The 24,972-nt window shown below is 38.2% G+C and overlaps 1 protein-coding gene across 2 annotated transcripts in view; it reads left to right on the top strand.

Annotated features, from left to right (window-relative positions):
- Window positions 1-24,760, top strand: part of SULT4A1 (sulfotransferase family 4A member 1) — a 31,947-nt gene extending 7,187 nt beyond the window's left edge. Inside the window, exons 2-8 of one of the 2 annotated variants that reach the window (XR_015257707.1) lie at window positions 11,633-11,763; window positions 13,200-13,280; window positions 13,439-13,565; window positions 16,887-16,981; window positions 18,446-18,584; window positions 21,276-21,405; window positions 23,063-24,760. Coding sequence is in view for 1 of the 2 variants with exons in the window: in XM_086740823.1 (XP_086596949.1) it covers window positions 11,633-11,763; window positions 13,200-13,280; window positions 13,439-13,565; window positions 16,887-16,981; window positions 18,446-18,584; window positions 23,063-23,175 (686 nt within the window). In the remaining variant the exon portion in view is untranslated. The remainder of the gene's footprint in view (window positions 1-11,632; window positions 11,764-13,199; window positions 13,281-13,438; window positions 13,566-16,886; window positions 16,982-18,445; window positions 18,585-21,275; window positions 21,406-23,062) is intronic. The other variant, XM_086740823.1, reaches the window with a different exon arrangement.
- The last annotated feature ends 212 nt before the right edge of the window (window positions 24,761-24,972 follow it).

Here is a 24,972-nt window from a genome sequence, read left to right as displayed (position 1 = left end):
TCTGAGATGGCCTTATGCCATTGTAGCTAAGGCTTCTCAGGGAACATGAGCAGTCATGTGCATGTTTGTGTGTTAAATTAGTTGACTTGCCTTAATTTCCAGTGTTCTCATATGGAACTCCTCCCAGGAGTTTTGTTGGTATTATTTTGTGATAACAGTTCTGCAGTTGCGAAAGAGCCAGATTCTGCTATTCTGGATTTGTAGTCCTGTTCTTTTTACAGGATTTTGGTGCCTTGAGCTTAATCCATTTTCATTTAAAGAATGAACGCAACTTACTGGCCCAGAGGCATGCCTCAAGAAATCATGAAGTTGGCTTAAAAATTAGGAGATTTTCACAGAAAATACACTTGGCATTCTTTTCCTTTGACCTCTGTTTTTTTTTGAGGCAATATTATGCACACTTACAAGGTCTTCCCTGAGACATGGAACAATAGGAAACCTCTGTTAGTTTCATGCATGTGTGTGAACAAGTTAGTTAACATCTTTCTGATCAGAATATGGTTATTTAACTTTCTCTTTTACAGTAGCGTCACAGTTACTTGGTTTCTCTATCTTAAGTAATTTATGAAGCTCAATTATTGTTCCATTTTAATGCGATATGAACATGCATCAGTTCTCGTACCAACTATCCAGAAAGAATGGATTTCTTACACAAACAGGAAGGGAACAGCAAACTACCTTACGTGATGGAGATATGCTTTGTGAGCTGTCCTTTTAGGAACTGCTGTACAGGGTCCATATTTGAATCTGATTTTATGCTCCTGGTGACTGAAGTGATGTTCCTTCTACTAATTAGAAGAGTAAATACTCTGCTGCTTCAACTTGCCCCATTGAGGATCACTCAGGTGCAGAAAGTAAGACCTGTAGACAAGTGTTTGTGGAGGCTAGGGCCACAGGGTTCCCATGGTTTGAAAGCTCTTTTGAAATGGGTTTGTATTTTGTTTTATTTACATATAGCTCAAAATACCTTCTGGTATTGACTCAGTCTTAAATTCTGCTAGGTAAAAAAAGGATAAATAAACCCATCAAATAATAAGTAATTGAAGAGAATGTTGAGTTTGCCACTGATGCGTTTGACTTTATTTCAGTGGGAGTAGAATTGAATAGGTCCTTATGTGCCTCAAACAGGAAATAAAGGTGGAGAAAAAAAATCTGTTAAGGAAAAATCACTTTTGTTATCTAGCTAGCAGTGTTTCTCTCATAAGCCTTTTATCATACCGGTGAAGAGATGTTACTAGAGACAGAACAAATGATTCCGAAGAGGAAGAATTCTCCAGTTACCTAATAGGTTTTGCTGGATGTTTTGCAAATGTAGCATAATTGCTTCCCTGCTGTGAAGTTGTGCAAAACTCAAGCAACTTGCTTTTTGAAGGCAAGCTTAGGGGAAAAAAAAAAAAGAGAGGTTTTCACTCTGTGTAAAAAATGTATTCTGGACATGTGAAATAACTATTAACTGGATTAGATTATAATGGCCTCAAAGAGTAAAGAATTAGAAAATGCTGTAAATCAGCCAAACTTGAAGAGCCAGTCATTCTCATTTCATGTAAATGTTCATCTTTCATAGTGAAGATATTAATGAAAGGAAGCAAAATGCTTGAACGTTGTACTGAATTAGATTGAGCGCACATCATTTTTCATTCTTATTGTGTAGTCTTCTATTAAATGGAGACTTTTCTGTTGTTGGATACAGTAGAGATTCATACACCCTATGCTGAGGGGAAAGAACTACCCCCTGTATTGTTCCATCAGTACTACTTTAAAAGTGATGCAAGGTTTGATACACTAGGCATGTGATAGAACATTTTGGCTAGAGATTCTGTGACCTTAGATAAGTCACACAATCTTATTATCTACATTTTTCACTGGAGGCATGTGGAGGCATTTCTTCTCAATCAGAATTTTTCATGTATAATGACAAGAAATTCTCTTGGACAAAGGGTGCTACCTACCATCTACATTTTTGTAGAGAAACTAGCAAATTATGGCTCTGAAATTGAATTAAGCATCTAGGTATTAAAGCTGTAGCACATAGTAATGCTAGTGTGTAGGAATTTGGTTTTTCCCTCAGTGGGAGGGAGCAGTAAAAAGAGCATTAATAACGTGAAGCACCTGGCATCCTATCACTTTGACCCTGTTCAGAGTTTCTGTAACACGTTGGAGAATCTAGGAAAGTGGGGCACAAGAGATTAAATAATGATGATTCTGTATACCAAAGTCTTTTATAAACTCTTACAAAATAAATAAACCATTTATCTCAGGTGTTAATCCTGTAATGTATTGCTGATTCAGAAGCAAGAGAAGTGTTTTGCTGGTGTGTGCGCAGACAAGACAACATGGCAGACGAAACAGTCCATCATTATAACATCTCAGCCAAATTGGGCCATAGGCTTAGGAAAGCCACCATGGGGGGAGTGAAGGGATACTGAGGAGTGTCAGGAAGGAAGCATATCACAGGACTGAAAAATGTGTAGGGAATGTTTATCTACTTAAGTCTTGAGGCAGTGGCTGATACAGTAAAGGATAAAAAGTAAAAGGAAGAGCGCTGGTGAAACAACTGAGGAGGGATTTTTGTCACTAAATGCCAACATCCGTCTATAATTTAAAACTGCAAGCTGATTTAATATGCTTTTACCCACCTGCTGTTCAGTGCAGGATATGAAGGCCATCATTCCTTATAAGGTTGCAAGTTATAGGTGATGTATAATGACATTAGATCACCATATGGGATATAGGCAATGGTGTTGAATTAGCCCTTCACTGCATTCACTGCATGAGTAATAAATTCACCTAAGCCAACAAAATGAGATGAGTGTGAAGCAGGTGAGGTGATGCAAGGCAATCATAAACCCAGGTTAACTATCCAATTAAAAGCCTGTTTACTGCTGATCATGGTTACTAAAGTGGCACGGAACAGCTACAGGCATTGCTAAAATTGGATTGCTTTGTGCATATATAGCTGAAGTGCTCATTAATAATGATCAATGTCAGGGCTACTGTTGGATCACTAGTGCTTTCTATCAGAAATAGCGTGTTCTCTTCAATTATTTTGCTGCAATACTGAGAAAACTTGTGGTGATATAGATTGTCTGATCCTCTTTTATACTCCAAATTAGATCTATTTCCATTTCTAGTTCTGAAGAGCAGCAATAGAAATGTCTGTAGTTTGCCTAAAACTGCAATTCAGCAGACAGGGAATGACTATGTTCTAAATATGAGTCGGGGCATAGGTACCTTGCAAAGAATGGTTTTGCTTAGGGCAGCTATAATTTGAGAAGGGTGCTGTTTGAGACAAAATGCTTTACTCTCTGACCTTAGACAACCAATACCTGACTAAACAGGCTGCACAGTTTCATGCATAGCAGATAAAAAATGTTTCTTGAAATTCTGAAACAAAAATGTGCTGCTTTTTTTAACGTATAGCTCTTACCTGCAATGGTTTCACATGATACTATTGGTCTGCTGTCTTCTTGCAATTTAACTACCTAGTATATGCAAATGCACGTTAATGTGTGGGTAGGTTTTGCCTAACAATTTTCCTGGAAGAGGTTGAAACTGAGGCATAGAATTGCATTTTGAGTAGTGACAGAAATCCACTGAAATACACTTACAATATGGGGAGAGGAACATGTTCACAGCAAAAGGATATGGGAACTACCTCAGCACAAGTTTCCAATATGGATGCGCTATTGTCTCCTGCTTTCTGATCCTATTTCAATCAGCAGAGCTCACTACGAGCTGGATTTAGCCACAGACTGTATTATGACTGTAGAAGAGAACACAAAGTGATATAGTTGTCCTAGAAATCAGTGGCACTAAGAGTAACTATGCACTTCTCTTCAACGTAATGAAGTCCTTGAGAGTGATTTTAAAAACGATGACTTGTCATTATAGCAAAGTTATTTTCTGCACTGATATCCTTGGTACAGTGTTGTGTCACCTGTATGAAAATGAAGGGAAATTAATACACAGTGGGGAGACTTTCTGTTGGAGATTAAGTGAGCTCCTGCTGGGGTACTGTAGGATGTGGTGCAGGCATGTTTTTGAGATAGGCTCTAAAAGGTTGGGTGACTAGGACTACCAGAGTAAGCAGGAGGACAGGATACAACTGAGGTAAGATTGGGGTCAGGGCATGTACCTTCATGTAAACTGCAGAGGCGAGGTGAGACTTGAAAATTTGCTAATACACCTTTTGCCCGTCAGTGTGAGGAGGTACCATTGTTAGTTTACATGGCCAAAGTTTGCAAAATAATTTTCAGATGTTTGAGACAGAATCTGCCCTGTAGCATATATTAGCCAAAAAAAGTACTCTTCCCCTGTGAATTACTGTCCTGTTGGCCAAGCCATTGGTAGGACTGCATGATCCTACGTGCTCGCACTATTGTCATGAAAGGCATGGTGTCTCTGAATTGGGTCATGAGGATGTCCAGCAAAGGGACAAGCCTGGGGAAAGAGGGTAACAAATGAATGTACTGGGTTGACTTTATACCGGATCAACCTTGAATAAGTGTAGGAAGAGTGAAAAGGGATGTCATTCTATCAGATATTTGGTAAGGGAGCAAGCAGGCTTATCTGTTATTTTCATGTTCCTGACATGTTATACTACACACTTTTTCCTTTTGTTTTAGCATGATAGATGTTGTGCTCCCTTATACCATGGAAGCATGTTTGGTTGGCAAGTAGAAGCTGAAAGGGAAATAATCTAGGGGTATCAGTAGATACCTTCTTTTAAAAGCACCTGTGCTAGTGCAGGATGTTAGTGTCCTTAGCCTACTCTGTCACTTCTCTTGAAGAACCACCCACAGAGCATTTTGTGTGAATGCATTCTAGTTTGGCCCAGCCAAAATTTGCTAGGTGAATTGAGGCCAAATATAGAAACTCCTTAAGCTAATTTGGTGGATTTAATTTTAAGTTAATTGGAGTAACTTCACACAAACTGCTTCATTGGTGATGACATCTGGTGCAGACATGATGAGCATCCATAGACAAGGACATATTTACCAATGTGGCTTAAGCTTTAAGAGAAGAGTAAAATACTTTTTCCTTTGATACCAATAAATATCTGTTACCAACCGGTATCAGCTGTCAGTGATGGACTTGTAACAAAATCTGTGATGCCTAGATATGATGAAATAATGGATGTGGAGACAAGCTTGAAGACACAAATTATGACTCATCAATCAGAAGGCAAATAAAAACAAATTGGTGTCATCTTGTTTTTAATCCCTAGATTTTGAGCAATTTGTGGGCCTTACTCATAGTTACTAGGACTGTTAGTATAGTACTTACCTAGTCCTTGCTGCAGTGTGTGAGAGGATGTTGTGGCTTATTAAGAGGGATAGAAAGGAAACACTTCCCAGGAAGCTATGGATGAAGCTACCTTACTTTGAGAAATTGATATCTGTCGATGTGGGTTCAGCTGTGCTGCATGTTCTCCCAGAGAACAGGCCTTGGTGTGTTTTGTTTACTAGTGTTGCTCCAGCATTAGGATCCAGCGTGCTTAAAAGTGTCAGTAGGCCTTTTTCTCCAAGCTGCTTCTGTTGGTGTTAGGCGTGAAACATACTGCATCGCCTGCCTTGCTGTAGGGAAGTGGAGATGCCTCAGTAGTCAGTGCCTGGTCTGAGATGCACTGTGGTCAATTCTACACTTTTCACCCTGTCCTCTATTGAGTAGTTAGTGTGCTAATGTAAGGGAGAATTAGGACTCAGGCCATTTTTTAAAAATAGTACTAATGCATTAGCAAAAAAATTGCTGTTTTGTAACCAGTTCATTAAAGCAGTGCTTTAGGATACTGTACTATATATAGTAGCTATAATGCTATGGATAATACATGTATGTAAACAGTTCAGTGACAGCTTTTTTACCAAACAGAAAGTACATTTTAGTCCTGAGTACAGCTTTCATAGCTTGCTGTTTGCAGCCTCTGGTGGAACACATTCAAAACACACCTCAGACCCAGTGGACCCATGTCTGCATTCTCTGATGTAAGTCTAGTGAAAGACAAGCAGAATTTAACCTGTTGATTTTTTTTTTTCAAGCCAGTAGCTGCAAGTGGAAAAATTAACTGATTAATGAGTCTAAAAATCCAAGACTGTGCTTACTGAATGTTACTGGAAATTGTGCAGTTAACACTTGTCTTAAATCCAGTCTTATTTAAACTGTTGCCATCAGTCTCAGAATATCTGGATTCAGTTTACTCAGGTTCCACAGAGTGCCTTGATAGGTCACTATTGAACTGAAGGGCATTTAGGCCATGTAAAACAGGCATTGATCTTAGAGGATGAGTATTCAGTCCTTTCTGAAAATCGGGCCCTCTAATACATATTTAATTGGTCAGTCAAAACCCCGACACAATATAACATCATAATTTCATCCTTTTTTTCTGAATCCTGAGTCTCATCTAGGAACAGAAGAATTGGAAAATATGGTATCAAGGTGTATACGTTATTATTGTAACCTTAATTGATAATAAAAAACCCTGTTCTTGAGCCACGTGGAATTCCAAGATGGAGAACTTGAACATACAGATCTCAAGAGGAGGTATTTTATGGTTTGGAAATTGTTTTCTTCTAATGGAAAAATGTAATTTTCCCTCCACTATTGTAAGGTGAAGATGAAGATGTCATACTTACCTGCAGATACACACTGAAATTGGTGAAAGGAGAATGAGCTTGCAGGCAATTAGAACAACTATGTTTGAAATCACTTTGCTACACTTGCTAGGCCAATTTGACAGCTTCAGCAGCTCTCATTTTTAATGAGCACTTACATCTACCAATGCTATTAAAAAAAAAAAAAAGAGTCATAATGGGTCTGTTGCATTGTATTAGCTGAAACTTGGTAGATCAAACAAAGTGCAGCTAATTGTGAGTACTAGAAGACTGTTAATACTAACATTAGTATTTCTTTATTTTTCCATGTGATTTCCAAACAAGGGGTGAATAAAAGGAATATGCAAAATACCTTTCCGTCCTTGAGCTACAAATTTGTCCCATGTTAGCTGGTACAGAGGGGAGAAAACTGAAATAAGCTACATTAAAAACCATGCAGGGAAGCAAAATTTCAGAGGAAATGTTATGGTTTTATGTCTGCCACTTCAGTTTGAAGAAATCTGTGAGGTTCGGTGGCTGCATGGGAGTGTGCCAGTGGCCAGAAAGTAGTAGAAGAGCCAGAGAACAGCTGCACTACAGAATACTTCTCCCTCCTACAGAGACTTGATGTCAGAAGACATCTAATGCATGGAAGCGGAAAGGAGTAGCTGTGGTGTTTCAGAAGTTTTGCTGTCTTGCTGTGCTGTCTGGTTGTGGCTGCAGCAGCTCTGCTTACTGATAAGCAGAGGCAGTATGGCCATGAACTGACTTTGCTATTGTTGCTGAGGCATTGGCCATGAAGAAGGGTACGAATGAAGAGTTTCCAGTCATCATTGGGGCTGCTGTAGGCGTGACAGGGTTCTTAATGAGTCCTGATTTCTGTGCATCGTTAGGCATCACAGAGAAGGACAATGCAGCCCAACTAGCACACTTTCAGACTGCTGTGACTGGGCTGCTTCTGTACATGCTGTTATGCAGAGGAGAAATGCAGGTTCACTGATAATTTAAAAGGCTCTCCTGCAGATTCTGGCAGTAGCTTATCACAGCTGTTTCCCATCCCATCTCTTTCCAGATAAACTGGAATACTCTGTTTTCTCCTGAGGCGTTGTATTGACATAACAGAAGAGCTTGTCAGGGACGAGCATTTCTCAGGTACAGTGCGCTGACTGGCTCCATTTTAGTTGGAATGGGATAAACAGAAATGAATTTCACATCTGTTTTGGCAGTAGGACCTTGGAGGTAGCAGGGCCAGCAGTCTTCCTCCAGGACGAAATGTGTATTTGCCGCAGCTGGAAGAAGGAAGGGTCGAATTGCTGGGTACTTACAAATGTTGCAGCTGGTGCCTCATGCCCAAAGGCTGACAGATTAATCCTGTGACTGTTTACTCTTTTTGTACCATCCCAAGTGAAGCATGCATGTACCTGCACATGCATTCATCAACACAAGGAGAAAATGATAGAAAACACTAATGATGTCCAAGATCCACTGATTGACTCCAAGAAAAACCTTGGCTTTATATGCATGCGTGCTAGCTTTTCTACTTAGTGACTTAATCCTTTCATTTCACTTCAAAAGTTAGTAACCCTCAAGCAACAATAAATCATTGTTGACAACCAGGCCAGAAATCTAGGGAGTATAAAGATAACCTCTGCATCTTTTTTTTTTTTTTTTTTCCTTTGGCTTCCTTCATATTTTTCTTCTCTCCAACAAGTAATCATTATTTTTCCTAAGAAACCTCTGTGACATTTAGATCTGGCCAAGTTTTGTGATAGATTGGGATTATTGAAGGTTATTGCTATAAATCTCCTTTGAAAATCTCAGTTTCAGCAATTTACTCTAGCTTCCACCCATAAAATGGTTCTTGCACATCTCCACAAACATCAGTTTAAGTCAGTTGGTTCAAATGGCCAATTTCTGTATGTTCTATATGCGGATGGGGAATCAGGGGCTACAGCAGAAGACTGACATTCAGCTCCCACAGTGGTAAATTTAATAAATTCTGCTACCCTCAGTCTAGGCTTGGGCCTTTCATCACATGCATAGGTCCAGTACCCCAGTTAGTTTGGCTTTCCAGCCAGCTGGTGTTTCCAGGGGCGAGAAAATCTTGCCCTAGCAGTTAGGTCTGGAATTTGGGCTGCCATTTGTCTGTTGCTAGGTTAAGCCATCATTTCTAAACCAAAAGAACATTCAGCTTTGATATCTGTAATTTAATTTGAGCTGGTTTTAATCCTAATAGAGATGTGAAGAGGTTATATATATCTAATTATATATATAAAAGCTTTTAGCAATTTTTTTTTCTTTTTAAACAAATAAGTATGTGGTGGTTTAGAGTTTTTAAAACAGGAGATCAGATTGATGATAATTGTTTATATGGGGTGCTTGGGAATGTGTGTGTGGAATAAAGGATAAATGATTAAGTTAAGTTAAAAACTCACAGTTCCCTCCAAAGTTAAATCTCTAGCTTTCATTTGCATTAAGACCCTGAAAATCCTAAGCAGAGTAGCTTGAGTGTTAATGTGGAAAAAAATCAGGCTAATATAGTGAGTAACAAAAGTGAATACTAGCACAGAGTTCATGGGTGGAAGAAATCAGGATCAGTGGTCCTACTGCAGGTGTAGGAAGGAGAAATTCTAACCTGCTGGATGGCCAGAAGCCAGATGTCTAAACTGTCAGCTTGCAGTCCTCCCCTTTGTAGAAGAGATATTGCAGAAACACTGTTTTCTGTATGAATTGGAACAGGATGCTGGAATATGTGCAGCACTACATACATAACTACAGTAATTTGTGTATGTGCATGCTAATAATTAGGACTGAGGTTCACAGATTTAAATCACTGTTTTAAAGAACCTGTACTCGATGGAGATTTTTCATTTTCTGCCTAGAGTACCTGCCATGTATCCAGCATTACTCCTTCAATGAATCACTGTTTTTGATGGAAGATGAAAACTTCGAAGCTTCCAAAGGCCCACTTCCTTCTGAATCAGAACCATTCTTCCCCATGCCTCCTATGTTAATATGTCATTTCCTATCTCTGCAGTGCTTCATGGATCTGCTAGCAATCAAACTAAGTCTAACGCATGGCCGCAGGTCTGAGCAGAACTAGGTAACGCCATGGGGTCTGTGCTCCCTGGCCCTCACCTCCTACTTTGTGGAGAGCTTCTGGGGAACGTGCTGCTCTCCTTAAGTTTCAGCATAGTTCTGCTTCAACTCTGTGGCCCCTCTGTATTCAGAGGCACAATGGAGATTGCTTCTTTTTCCCTAGAGAGCAGCTGAGTAACAAAAAATTAGAAAGCCCTGATGGTGTTGTTTATCCTCATGCAGTTACTCCTTTTCCTTTCATAGAATAATGTTGCTATAATAGCATTTTTCTTTGTAGGCAGAATTAGTAATAGAGAAATAAATTATGGAAAACCAGGGTGTCTCCTGTCAGAATAAATATTTAATGAGAAACAAGGGTTGTGCTCATTCAGAGTCACAAGGACTGATACTGAAGTACCATATGTATGTTAATTTTAATGTACAAAATACATGCTTGGCCTTAAAAATGCAGAGTGAACAGCCTTAGGGGCAAGTGTATGTTAAGTCTGTGACAGCTGTCTTTGTGGGTGATGATAATGTAAAAGTTTCTTTTTTTTTCCAAGCCATTTTAATTTACCCACCAATCAGTCAGGAAACAAAGGAATCTGAAAGTACTTACTCTCTGAAGCAATTCTTGGAGACGTGTTCTTTCACATTGTATCCAGACTGTGTTCAGTCTAACCAGCCTCTAAGGTACACCAGCTTTTTTTAACTCTTCCTAGCTCAGATTAAAGAAAAATCTGAATAATGATACATTGGTTTTCTTATTGTTGGAACAACATACAGAATTTGTACAAAATGTGTCTGTTACTGTGTACAGTCATGCTGGTTATCATGGATTAACTGGTGACTGTTACAAGTTACTTGCAACTTACAAGTTATTTTCAAGTTAAAATGAGAATGAAAGGCATGATCTCAGAGTTTGCAGCTCATCTTTCCAAGGTCGTGGGATGCTGAGGTAGGCTTAGGCTTTGTAAAGATTTCTGGAACAATTAGTTGTTCCTTTAGGCAACACAAGAGAGAGAATAAATCCTGGTCTCATTTTCCTTACCGCTTACAACTCTTAAATAACTGGTCAATCTATTGCAGTGTCCAGGATATCCCCTGCCTGTGTGACTTGTCATCTAAACTGTGGGGTCCCTTCCCTGCTAGCACGCTTTGGTCTCTCCTCATTCTGTTCCTCCGTCTCACCAAAGCCTGTGCCTTTCCCTTCATAAGCCTCTGTCAAATACCTCTGAACCTTTGTTTGCCTGTTTTGAGGGTTTCCTACCTGCCTGAAGGTAAAGTCATTTGAAATAGTTTCCCTGTTCAAGCTTCTACTTAGAATACTTATTAATTTTCCAAAGTGCAGTCATTACAGCTGTAATATCTAATGGTTGCTTTGTAAATGTCCTTGAACTGGACATTGGGGCCTCTAAAGCTTACGATTAACTTGCTATGCATTGATGCTTTCAGTGGTTTATCCAGTCCATAACATGGAGGTATAAATAGTCTCTCAAATCATTGCATAACAGTAGAATTGCCTACAATTTAGAATAGAGGACACTGGCAGTCTCCCAGTACAGCTGCTAATGCATTTTTTGAACTTGGATGATCTCTGTCTACCTCATTTTTTTAAATTTCTAAAATTGAAATAGTAGTATTTGCCTAGCTAACGTTCACAGTGGAAAAACTTTAAAAAAATGCTTTATAGTTCAGAGGTAAAATTATTAGGAGACAGAAAGGTTTTTAAATTACTGCCAAAGAAAAATCTCTGGTCTTTTACGTGAAAGGAAAATCTTCACGTGTTTAAAATAAAACTAAGGGAGCAGACATTCTACATTAAAACAGTAGTTACAGACTTAGTTCACAGCAGACTTAAGGAGAAAAGTTATAGTTATTTCTATGTCTAGATCTCCCCTCATATGCTTCTGTTTAGATAAGAACTGTAATACAATCTGTTCTCTTTCATTGTTTGGTTTATGCAGGCACAGGCTTGCTACAGGAAGTGGTGTATCTAGTGAGTCAGGGAGCTGATCCAGATGAGATTGGACTAATGAATATAGATGAACAACTTCCAGTGCTAGAGTACCCTCAGCCTGGTCTGGACATCATCAAGGTACAGTCTATTGCAAATAAAGTCTTTCAGCATTTGGATATCTTTTTTTTCCTTGATTCCATATTTATCACTTCATTTCATCCTATGTCCTTGTCCTTTTCATCACTGAACTTGCTCAGTTTGTTGGAATGATTCAGAGTATTATTAGGTTATTTAAAAATTGCTTTTATTAAGCTTTATTATACTCTATTTAATGCTTTAGGAGATGTTTCTCCATGTCCTGAATATCTTGACCATGGGTTTCCTGAATAAAAGTTCCAGGCCTCCCATGCTTATGTAAACAGAAGCTACCCAATTCAGGCAAATTTGCTTTGATCCCCTCCCTGAATTTGCGAAAGAGGAACTACCAATACAGCAGTCTATGTAGACCCACTACTCTGGATTTACACATCTAAATGCTTAGAGATCCAAGATCCGTGGATCTTCAGAATCTGTAGGTGTACTTTGAGGAGTATGGAATATTCTGCATGAAATTACTTCCACAGTATTAAGAATCACTTGGAGACTAGTGGCATGGCATGTAAGCGTGATCTTGTCATTGCTGTAATTACTTCTGATATAGGCATATCTTGGAATGATTAGTCAAAATACTGGGCTGCCTCCTAGAACAGCTATGGTGCTTGTTGGCTTGAGCTAGCTAAGGCTGGAACAGATAGATTTAAGCTGCTTCTGGTTAATGAAAACTGCAGCATCAGCCTACTTTAGGCTGAGAGTATTTAGAGGTCAGAGATTGCTTTTCTTTTTCATCTTTGTGGCGCCTAGTCCGATGAGACCTCAGTGCTACCTTTATGTAAATAAGCAGTGGCAATAGTGAGAGGTTTAGTTTGAGATTACACATTATCTGTACTATGTCCTAGCAACTTGATCCGATATGAATTTATGCAGTTTTAACTGCTAGATGATGATTTGTGTCGTAAGATGATTTTTGTCTCAAATTATAGAAAAATACTCTGTTTGAAAGATGTTCACACACTCAAATAAACCTTTGGATTGTCTGGGCCTAATTTTGAGGATAAAATAAATTGCAAGAGTAAAATTTTGAAGTGAAGAAGTTAGGGGTAGGGTTTTCGGAGCTTCTAATATTTTTCAAGGAATTTTAGTGGAAGCACCGCTGGGAACAAAGTTTGATACTAAGAATCTTTAATTATGACACTCTCTTCTTGAGAAGATCCTACAAATGGAAGTACTTGGAAGACAGAAGGGGTGGAAAAAAACAACAGCAAAAAAAACCAACACATTTTTCAGCCTTTTGATATTTAAAAAACAGATGTAACTATCTGACCTAATTTCTAGTCCCAGACCCCTATTAATTTAAGAATTGAATTTGTGAATGTGACTCAGTACAGTAAAGGCTTCAAGTGTGACAGTTCAGGACAGCTCAGGATATGCCAAAAATTGATAAACAATATGAAATGTTTCTGTCTGCTTTGTTTTAGGAACTGACATCTCCTCGCCTCATAAAAAGCCACCTACCATATCGGTTTTTGCCTTCAGACCTCCATAATGGCAATTCAAAGGTAAAAATGAAATAACTTATGAAATAACTTTAACTATATCGGCAGCAGTTGTTTAAGTGCTTTGGGGAACTGCGGGGGGATGGGAAGCTTTCAGGAAGATGATTTTTTTTTTTTTTTTTTATTTTTTTTTTTTTTTTTACTTTTCTTCCCCATCATAGGTAATATACATGGCTCGCAACCCCAAAGACCTGGTGGTGTCTTATTACCAGTTTCACCGCTCCCTAAGGACCATGAGCTACAGAGGAACATTTCAGGAGTTCTGCAGAAGGTTTATGAATGACAAGTGTAAGGAGCTGTTCTCTCTGCACACGCTGTTACACATTTATTTTCATCTCTGCATTCCTTCTGCAAGTACAGAAATGAACTGGATAAAGGTGCATTTGTTTTGCATATACAGCAAGGAGGTTGCTACAGAGTGCTGCATGGATTTAGATTTGTCCATGCAAACTATGGCCATGCCGTGTAAATAATTGCCTTACAATATTTGACCCCACGGGCTCAGCAGTGTTCCACTGAGCTCAGACAAAATGCTGGTCTACTCTTTTAAAATTCACTTGGCAGAGTACCAGGTACCTTGTGAGTGAATACTCCTAGCATAGTTTGATTCCAGTTGCACCTTATTGTTAGCTACTTCGCAGGACTCTTTCTGTTCCTCAAGGTTTGTTTTTTTTTTTTCTGGGAATTTCTTTAATACTTTTATTTCATCAAAAACTCAAGGTTTGTCCCTTGCAAGATACCAGTAAACACACAAAAATCTCTTGTTTGCGTGAGATTGATCTGGAGTACGTCAGTAAGTTGAAGTGAGCCCCTGTAAGAAGGCAGTTGTGGACTGGTACTGTCTGAAAAATATACCTCTATAATGAGAATACAATAATCTGCTCTACGACAACTCATCAGCTGCTCATGCTGTAAGTCCTTTGAGTGAGGGCTGTTACGTGACACACCCACCCACTGTGTTCCCATGCAGGCTGCACTGTCTTAAGTAGCTCCGTTGCACCAGCTTAGTCAACTTACAGGGACGACAAACCCTATGTTCTTATGTAACTGGCTGCCACTGGGATTTGTGCTGATGGATTGCCACACTTTGCAGCTAGTAAGAGAAAAAAATTCTACTACCTTCTATTTCTCTGCAAAATCTTCTCTATAATACCTTAATGTGACACTAAGAATTCACTAGGTACCTTGTGCTCTCAGACCAGGTACTCCTCTAGATATCCAGTGCAGCAAACTTTCCTTCAACCTGCAATTTGGAGGAGTTAATCCTAAAGAAGCTGTATAATACTAAAGGGAAGAAAAAAAGTAAAAGCCTACCAGTGAAGGTAATTTAACAGGCCTAAAAATCTTTGCTACTTTCTCTGTCAAGTTTGTGCAGGAGGGTAAACACTCTCCTTCAATTCCAGCCCACCTTCAGCTTTTTCTTTTGCATTCCCTAAGAATGGGATGTTTGTCTGGAGCCTATGATCAAGAACTTCTAGACTGGAGACATGAAAGACCCATTAGAAGGTCTTCTAAGATAGGACAAAGGTTCTGTACTCTTTTTCATATAAATATCCCAGGAGTTAATTGTCTTCATCTTACAGCAGCTAGCTGATTTATCACAACCTCCCAGAGTCAATAAACATCACAGCATGTTCTGTGTCCCTAATTGTGCTAATGGAGTGTTTTGTAATACAGTGAATTTAGCATTTAGCTAAATGTTTGCATCTCATGGAAGCAATAGCAATAACAACAAAAAAAACCCCTTCATAAGAAGTCAAAGTGCTGCTAGAGGGAGAAAAACTGAGCCCAAATGAGACAATCACACTCTTTTTACTCCTCCTGACTATCCTGAAGCAAGTTCAGTGCATGTTACCTATATTGTTTGAAAGCATACAGTTGGATAGGGATTAGTCTTGAGTGTGCTAATTCTTTGGTATTATCCTCTAAAGCTTAAAGGAGTTTCTTACATAAAGCATAGGTAAACTCTGCTAATGTTGTCTTATTCTTGCTCTGTACCATTAAAAGCAGCTAGAAGCATTTTTTGCTGGACTGATGTTTGCTTCATGTGTGAATTTCTTTAGGAGTGTATGGAATGGGAAAAATAAAAATGGAATTTTTCCAATACCTTTATAAAAATTGAAAATGAGTCAGCTGATTAAAATAATTTTCCCATTGTACTCTGGACTTCTTTGTCCATTGAAAATGCTCCAGTTACCAAAATTTAATAATTATTTTTCAAAGGGAAAATTTGAAGGTGGCTTCAAAATACAAAACTAAAAAGTTTAATATTTTTCTATAGCTGCTTTGCTAAAAAGATAAAATTGACCAAAAAAAATACTGGGAAAGAATGTGAGAAATTGCTCACCGTATTTGCTTAACTCCTGCCTTGATTATATGAAGTACTTTGTTACCAGTGATAAATTCCCCCAAAGAAATATGCAGAATGCATTTCTTTCGGTTGTCTTTCTGGTAATATTGCCAGCAAAAGACATTCTGTAGATAATAAATGCCAATGTCTGAACCTCTGCTAGACACACATAAATTGACTGACACTAGTGCAAGAGTGGACTTTATCAAAGAAGTAGAAGAGGAAAGGTTTTGGGGAGAGGGTTAAGACTTCCAGTAACCACTGCCTCAGCAGTGTTGGGAGCACAGGCCCTCCTAGCGTAGCACTGCAACTTCTCTTCAAGTCCTAAACCCCACATGGAAAAGCTGCTGGTGGCATGTGGGAGGTAGGAGGCATAAGCTTTTCATTATTGGCAACCCTGCACCCTGGGCCTGCTCACAACTTGTGATATATGGGGAATACCTCATCACATCACTTTTAAGATTTTGGGAGCACTCAACACCCCATGGGCATCAGGTGGTAGTCTGGATTTATGGTGTAACGGAAATAACTGATAACACTAAAATTGAAACTGTGTTCTGGCATGCCTAGAGAAGTTGTGTGGAAGTGTTCCAGAAATGACAATAGAAGGTAATACGTCTTAGATTGGGGGGGGAGGGGGCACAAAATAGGTAATGATTGATAGAATATTCTGTTATTACATCCTAAATCTTTGGGAATGACCATGTAGCATTTTTATAGGTCTGTTTCCTCAATACTGCTTTAATTAAGAAAGGACAACAACAGCAATTCTTTGTACGTAATGGAGGATGCTCTGTGGAACTTTCCATGAATGCTGTATCTAGCTTCTCAGTGAAGGAACCTGCAGTGTGATATGTTAATTGCAGGAATTCACACAGGTTGGAGCCACTGAAAATTTGCCTTCTGCAAAGCTATGTGTGTAATTTTTATTTTGGCTTAATTTCCATTCAGTAGTCAGGTGTTACTAATACTGAGCTCCAAGAGATCCATCATGAAATATGGTGGCATTTTCAGTTGAACATTTTATCTCTATGGTGAGTTAGTTCTTTTGAATATTTCAAACTAATGGAAAAACTCTTTTTTTTTTTTAATTAAAGTTCCTTGCTGTGCATGGCATTCGGTCAAAACCAGACACAGTTCTCCTGGGGCTATGAACCACTCCAGTTAATTTATTTTTCTCCATTTTTTTTCCCCTTTTTGAAGAGGGATTAATAACAAAAGTGTTCATTTTCCTCATGCCAATCATAATGTCTTTGTAGTAGGATATGGTTCGTGGTTTGAACATGTGCAAGAGTTTTGGGAACATCACATGGATGCCAATGTACTTTTTCTCAAGTATGAAGATATGCATAAGGTAGGTTAGATGTAGCAAAAAGGTGTTTTACTTTTAGTATTGTAGTGTTTAAAATACATAAAGTACAAAATTTGCTTCTTATGTCCATTTTTGGGCTGCCTAATATCCGATACCTTTTTTTAAAGCACTGGCATTCAATAGTTTCTATGGACATTAGCAGTTTCATAAACCTAGTAATTTACTCAGGAATCTGTCTGCATCCATAGGCACTAAAATGCTCCCAGAGAAGACAGATGTGTTCAGTGCTTGCTACACTCAGCCCTAGGCATTCATTTAAAATAAATGTCTTGCTCTGTGTTCTGTATCAATGAGGAAAAAAGTATATAATCAGTGTTTTGTCTTATATATTTGGCATTTATTCCGATTATTTCTGTGAAACAATGTTGAAAACAATTAGGGGTGAACGCGTAGCATGAAGTGAACTTGATTATTTGGCCCTTACAGTATGCTGGCTGATAAATCCAGTTTATTTTTAATCTGAAATTTAGTGGAGATACTACATAGAACATTGGTTTCCATTTCCTATGGCAATAATGTATTTTTGAGAATTAATGAAAATACTTCAAAATGTTTATTTGACTGTAAAATTAATGCAAACATAGGAAAAACCCAGCTCCTATCTCTAAACCTACAAGAAGGCAAAATCAGGGTAGAACTCAATAAAACTGAGTGAATTATAATTTCAGCTTTACTGAGCCTTCTAATGGAGTGGGATGCTAAAAGATGTAATACAATCATAACAATTTTAAAAAGTTTAGTAGAAATTATTTCACACATATGGTTTTAAATAATGATATATTCCTAGCTGTGCTCACTGATGGATGCTGACAGAAGCTGGTGGTGTCACAGTATCATTGTGCTTCCTGAAAAACATCGCTATTTTGTCCTTGCAACTCCAGAAGTCTTACTCATACTGAGGGACCTTGGAGTTCTGGATATATATCTATATCTATATATATATATATGTATAAAATGGATGACTGCTTATTCTCAGAGGCCACCTCACTAGATCCTTTCCATCTACATGAATGCAGTCCCAGAAGCTAACAATGAAGGAAGGGCTGTTGTAACATGTGTAGTCATTTATTTTACCAAGATCAAAATCAAAGTAACTTTTCATTGCTCCAAAACACGCTTGTATTCCAAAGTGATCAGTTAACGGTGTGGAGTTGTCTGAATTGGGAAGCATCACAATTACTTTGCAGTTACCTCTTCTAATACTTGAAGAGGTAAGCTTGCATGACCATGTTCTCTCCTGACTTATCTTACCCTAATTGCTTGAATTGTGTTTGTTTTCAGCAAATCAGAAGGTGACAAAATTTTAAGATAGTGGTGTTTCTACAACTTCTGCATTTGCATTTTTCACACTCATCAGGATATAACTTATTTTGAAATATTTGAATATATTTTAAAAGGTCATTTAAAATATTGTAAAATAAACTGGTTTTAAATATTCTCTTACAGGACCTAGCAACAATGGTTGAGCAACTGGTGAGGTTCTTAGGAGTTTCTTATGACAAAGCACAGTTGGAATCCATGGTGGAACACTGCCATCAACTCATTGATCAGTGCTGTAATGCAGAAGCACTTCCCATTGGCAGGGGTATGTTTAAAACCCACAGTAAAATTCTTATTATGGAATTTGCAAGAATCGGCTGACAATTTAGTAATCTCCAGGATGTGGGCAAAATATCGCTATGTAAACGATGGGAGGAAACTGACCGTTGGTGCAATTTTGGGGATTGTTGTGAAATAGTTAGGTAGAAGTGACTAAAAAGAATGGAAATACACAACATCAACAGTGTATATTCAACGCTATGCAAACCACTCTGTTAGAGTGTCTTTGGCTTGCTTCAGTGGGTTGAACTATACATGCTGAGAAGCCTGCACTACTCCTGGCTTTTGGCATGTCAAAGACCACACAATTTCATAGTTTATCCTGACTTATGCACTTGTGTTTATCAGATTTTCTGGAATAGCAGATAATTCTAATTCAAAATCATCACATGAAAAAGAGTTGTAGTTTTTCTTATGAACTTTTTCTTTGTCTACCTCAGCTGTTTAAAATGTGTTTAGCTTCTAGATGTTTATTCTGGTGAGGTCTTTCTCTAGGAACCTGAAGTGCCCTTTAAACTGCTGATACATCTGTCCTTTGATTATGTCAAGATATCAAGTCCTTTCTCAGTCTTCCTTCTGATAAGCACAAAAGAGTGACCTCAGTAAGTCTCCTTCAAATTATTTTCTGTAGGCTACTTTACAGCACTTAACGGTTCTTTTTAAAAATGAGGGCATAAGATCAAGATGGAGAGTTCCTATGTCAGCCTCACAAATGCCTTATCCAGACATAAAATCACATTATCCACTGATTTAATCCAGTTTTAACTGGAACTTTCTCTGTCTTCCTTGTTCGTCCACCCATGACCACATTACCAGTTTTTGCTACAGCATCGTACATGAAGCATGAGTCATTTATCACGACCATAAAGTATTTTCAGAGGAACTAGTTTGCAGGTTCGCGTCCCTTACTCTGGGAGCATGACCTGAACACTTTCTTCTTAGGTTTCTATGTAGGAGCCCTTTTCATACTGTCTCTCTCAGCCAACCTTCTTGTTATCTGAAGATTTTATCAGCTCTAATTTTTCTGTTTTCAAATCTCTGATAAAAATACCCAATATCGTCAGTCCTTGTTGACTACTAATTTTGATTTAGACAGTTGTTCATTTATCATACATTTTGTTGACAAAAGTCTATTTTATCTTTCCATTCACCTTTAATTGGTCAAACTGTAATCTTACCAACACTCAGGTTTGTTTGAGAGCAAGTTTGCTTTCCCATGAAAGCAGGTTCACTGGTATTCTGTACTACCTTGCGTCTTTCTTGGCAGAGCCTTATGCCAATTTTCCATTACTCAGCTCAGACTTGTCCTGTTTGTTTGTTGGCACAAACATTTCAGAATGTCATACTTGAAAAAAAGCCATTGCTCACACCTCCTTGCTTTTATCTGTGACTTTGCACAGCTGGTATGGAAAGGCTCTTGGTACGTTATGTAGGAGCTATACATTCCAGTTATTACAGTAGGTCCTGGAAACCAGATCCTTATAGGCAGTTCTCTGTCATAACTGTGATATGGCACTTCTTTTTGTCCCAGTTCACTTATGGTAAATGATAGCTTCTTGAAATAAATGTCTCAACTTTACTGGCTTGAGGTAAAATTCCAGTGAAGACAAAGGAGTTTGTAGCTTCACTGAAAGACTTAATATATTCCCTGTAGTTTCTAGTAGAGGCTCCACTGAATGGTGTTTTCCTGCTTTTAGTTATCTTGCTTTCACCTCCCATCCTACCCTCCTCTTACTACTTCAAACTGAAAATTCAACATGTAATACAACTTGTATCTTGTGTGAAAACAGCAGACCATCTCATTTGCAGTAGGATTTTACGGCATGTTGCCTAACTGATTACCAACCCACTTCTCTGCTATGACAAGAAGATCATGAAATTGAGAGTCTGGTAAGATATCCTGAGGGTCATGGATAAAGTGTTTGTCAGTGCAAGATTTTACAAACAGAGCCACATTCTCCATTGACTTGCATGTAACACAAAAACCTAGGTTTGTTCCTGACATCCATGATCTGGAGATCTGTGGAGCAGCAGCACTGCTGCATGCTATGCACAGCTGAAATCCCTGCTCCATGTCCAGTGAAAGCCAGAAAGGCGGTTATGAAAGAAAGGTGAGGCTGTAATACTAGAGAAAAGAACAGAGCTGCTGCTGAGACCTTCCACAGGCAGAAAGGTCAACTACTGTCTCTGCTGGCCGTTTCATCTCCATCTAGATAAACAGGGTGATGCCCACTTTTGCTGCATGCACTGTTGTACGTGGCATTAGTGTTCATTGTTCTGTAGCGGAGCCTGCAAACCGCCAGTAAAGGGTCAGAGCCTCTTACTTGTACTGTCTACAAATCTTTCAAAAAGAGGCCTCCATTTTGTAATAGAGAAGGAAGGGAGCTACAGCAGTTAATGTGATATTTTGTCATTTTTTCACTGTGTGCTTTTTATTAGAAATATCCTTATTTTGAATTTCTTTTGTTTGCTGTCTCTGGCTTTTACAGTATTTTGTTACTTCAGAATGCAGCTTCATTAACAGTGCTTTGTTCCTTCTCTGTTTGTTTCTGTGACAAAGAATGGTGGCAATAACATGACAGCTTATTGTAATTTGTTTCAAATATTTTTAATTTGTCATTAGTTACATTTACTTTATTTTGCTTTATTTTAGTTCTTCATTTTTTTTTTCTTTTAGCACATTGATCTTTACTCTGAAGATAACCCTGAGCTGCTGTGAAAGCAGAACAATGATTAGATATGTTACTTATATTTGACTCTTATCACATCATAATTTACACAGTTGCATGATTCAAATCGTAAACCAGGTGGGTGACTTTTTGACAAGCTATCAATTCATACGGTTAAAAAAAAAAGAAAAAAAGAGCTACAAATAATCCACTGTGTATGTCCTTTATAAAACTTGTCATTTGTCCATACGTGTTGTTAGGGAGATTCAGATATAAAAGGCTTATCTTTCCCAGGCAGAGGAAGAAGATGTTTTATTATCCTTGTTGAAAGGGAAATACAGGCTTTTATGTTTCATGCTGTACTTTATGCAATTATAGTTGCCAGAGCAAAATTGAAATCAGTATCAGATGTTTATGATTGCGTTTCCTTAATGTTTTTTTTTTTATACAGGAGAAATTTAGTGAAAACAATAAATGGTGTGTTTGCAGTCAGTTTCAGGTTCTTTTGATCTTTGGATCCTGAAAACGAAGCAGAACACTATCATACCTTCAGGAGTTACAGAAAAATCCTAATTTCATAAAACGGCCCTTGCCACATATACTACACCATCATGTTAATATGTAGTTTGTAGATGTTTCAGACAGTTTTGTCTTTGGACTCAATTATAGACTTGCTGCATAAAAGCAATGGTAATTAAATTAAATGGGTATTCTTCTTATGCATCAAATGCATAATTAAGCTCCCTGCATGTAGTTTTGTTCTTGCTGTTATGATTAAGCTCCCTGGTAGCACAGTCCCAATTCTCCTTTCATTTATTCCAGTTGAACAAGCCTGGATTTTGTCTTTATTTATATCCAACATAAATGAGAAGAGAATTGAGCCTCTCAATCTGGTTACTCCAAGGGGATTATTCACCAGCAAGTAACCCTGGCTGACTTTGAGTTAAATAAATTTTGGACTACAGTGAAACAGTAGTTAAAGGAGCCATAGCCTTTGACTGGTGTGTTCAGCAGTGTCATCAGGTTATGTTATTAGTTGAGTTCAGTGAAGCAGAAGGATAGTCCATACAAGGAAAAAGTGTTCAGTGTCCGTATTGCATCCACCAATAACATCCTAGTCCTCCAGTACAAAAATAAAATGTAAATGGCACAAACTTGGTACGTGGCACTTGTTCTCTTCTATAGATATAATCTAGGCACTCATACTTAACAATTAATACTCTCTATACTGAGAAACATAAATTCATCTGTTGAACTTATCTTTAAATATAAAATAATAGAAATTAGTAATGATAATATTACACGTCAATAATCAGAATTCAATAATCCATTTAATCCTCCACATTTCATGTACCTTTTGGATGTACCTCTGACCAGTGTATGCTGAAGGTACAGTAATTTTGAAATTGATTGTTGTTAGCTGTTGAAATTATTAAACAGCCATAGTTTGCACTGAGAACAGAAATCCACTTTTAAGTGAATACTGAAACCAAAATCTGTATTCACTTCTGATCATGGCTTCAGCAAAATCTCACAAAATCTAAATTCTTCCTGTATAATACTCGCTTGGTGCAGATGACAAGGTGTATGCTACTTATTTTAAGGCTTTGCAAGGTTTGTAGCAGGGCAATTGGGTAAGACAATGAACAGCTTTAGGTTTCATTGAGCTTTCAATGAAAGCTAAGACTGATTAGTATCTCATAGGTGATACTTAGTGCCCTGCACCATTAGACTGTAGATAATTGGTGTCCTGTTACGTCTGCTCTCTGACTTGTGCTCCTTCTCTGTGTTTCAGGACGAGTTGGGCTATGGAAAGACATCTTCACTGTTTCAATGAATGAGAAATTTGATTTAGTTTATAAACAGAAGATGGGAAAATGTGACCTCACATTTGATTTTTATTTATAAAAAATGCATGCACATGATATCCAAATATAGCTAGAAGTGCTTTATGCATTCATTTATTACCTGCTGGAGAAACTACTGTAGCTATTATGTGTAACGAGATTTAAAGAAAGAAAAACAATCTAAGTAAACCATATTAGATAAAATTATCTTTGATCCTAAACAGCTGTTTATCTTCTAGTATTTTAATCCTTTGTCCACATGCAAGAACCTCCTAGACAGTACTAGAATATTCAGCTGTTATGGAATGTATTATATTCGTATAAGGTATGTATCATATATGCAACTGGAATGTACACCTTTTCAGCCCCACATTGATTATTTAATGTGTTTTATAAAAGCTTTTCACTAGAACCTACATAAACATCCGTAAACCAAATGAAAAATTATTTCAGAGGGAAACAAGTAACAGGCCAAAACTGTATGCTAGAATGATCTCAGGGGTTAATCGTCACATTTATTTTTATAGCAGGTATATCAAATATAAATAAATCCCATTCCAAAATAGTAGTTGATCAAAGTGGGGTTCACATTAGGTTCTGCACACCCTTATCTGTATAATTTGAGTAGGTTCTGTGCACTGGCCTACTCTGCAAGACAGGCCTTGTTATGAAATATAGTTGTGACTGTCACTCTGATCTCAAAAGCCACCCATGCTTTCATGGATGACAGCACACAGCTGTCTTCCTGATGGATGAAGTTCAGCTCCATGCCGAAGGTCAGCAAACAGAAGCTTCTTAAGCCCCCAACTCTAAATCAGTCCCTCAAAATGGGGCTTAAAAGCAAGGCTTCTGGTGCAGGGTCTTTCTTCAGGAATCAGTATCTCTGACCCGTATCCCTTCCTGTGTAGATGTGAATATCACTCTTTAGATACAGTAAGAGAAGATAAGGTGCTGGATATCCTCTAGTCCCACTAAAAGTTAAGGGCACTTAGCCCTGTTTACCGTTTGTGCTACTGGACTCCACCAGACCTAAGTGGAAGATGAATGTACGGGCCAGTGTAAGCAGGTAGAGGAAACGGCAGCACTGAAGGAAGAGTTTGAAGGAACAGAGTTTAAAAATGTGCCACCAGGTGGGAGTATTGCACAAATATTCATGCACAATACAGTTTCAGTACTTGTTAGCCGTGACTGGTCTGGATAATAATCAGGATTCAAGTTTATTTCCGAATCTTTTTTTTTAATTCTCTACAACAGGTACACAAATAGCCTGAAGCAGGCTACTATCACTATAAAACTCTCCAGAATTATTTTATTGTTCCATGAGGTAATGATATCTGTGCTTTTTAGGTTCTCAGCTGCAGGAGGCCCATTTTTGCTAGTCAAATACTCAGGCTCACCAAAAGCCATGAGGAAGGACTAGCAGATTTTTAGTGTTTCAGTTCTGTTGGGAAACAGTCAGTTCAGTAACTGGCAAGCAGTGTAGCATGATGTGGCTTGACAGCACTTTTCCTTGTATATTTGTGAGTGAAAATGCTTTCAGTGAAATTTTATTTCTATTTTTATATTTTTAGTACTGTATGAATATTAAGCACTACACATTATACTTCTGTGCTTGCTTGCTGATTGAATAAAAGATGTGTTCCATGCATTGTGGTTTGCTCATTTTCTAGACCACCTACTTAGGTCGGGTAGTCTTTGTACAAGCTACAGTTCTTCTTCCCTTCCCACACCTCCTTACTTAAGACAGAAGAACCATGGAAGGGTGGCACCAACTCAAACCACCGTCTGACCCAATGAGCTGTCTCTGACACCGGCCCGTAGTAAATGCCTGTGCAAGAGTACAACAGAGAGCACAGGA

This window comes from Chlamydotis macqueenii, chromosome 1 (genome assembly GCF_036417535.1).
Source record: "Chlamydotis macqueenii isolate bChlMac1 chromosome 1, bChlMac1.mat, whole genome shotgun sequence".
Taxonomy (NCBI): Eukaryota; Metazoa; Chordata; class Aves; order Otidiformes; family Otididae; genus Chlamydotis; species Chlamydotis macqueenii.
This window is presented reverse-complemented; position numbering and strand designations above follow the sequence as displayed.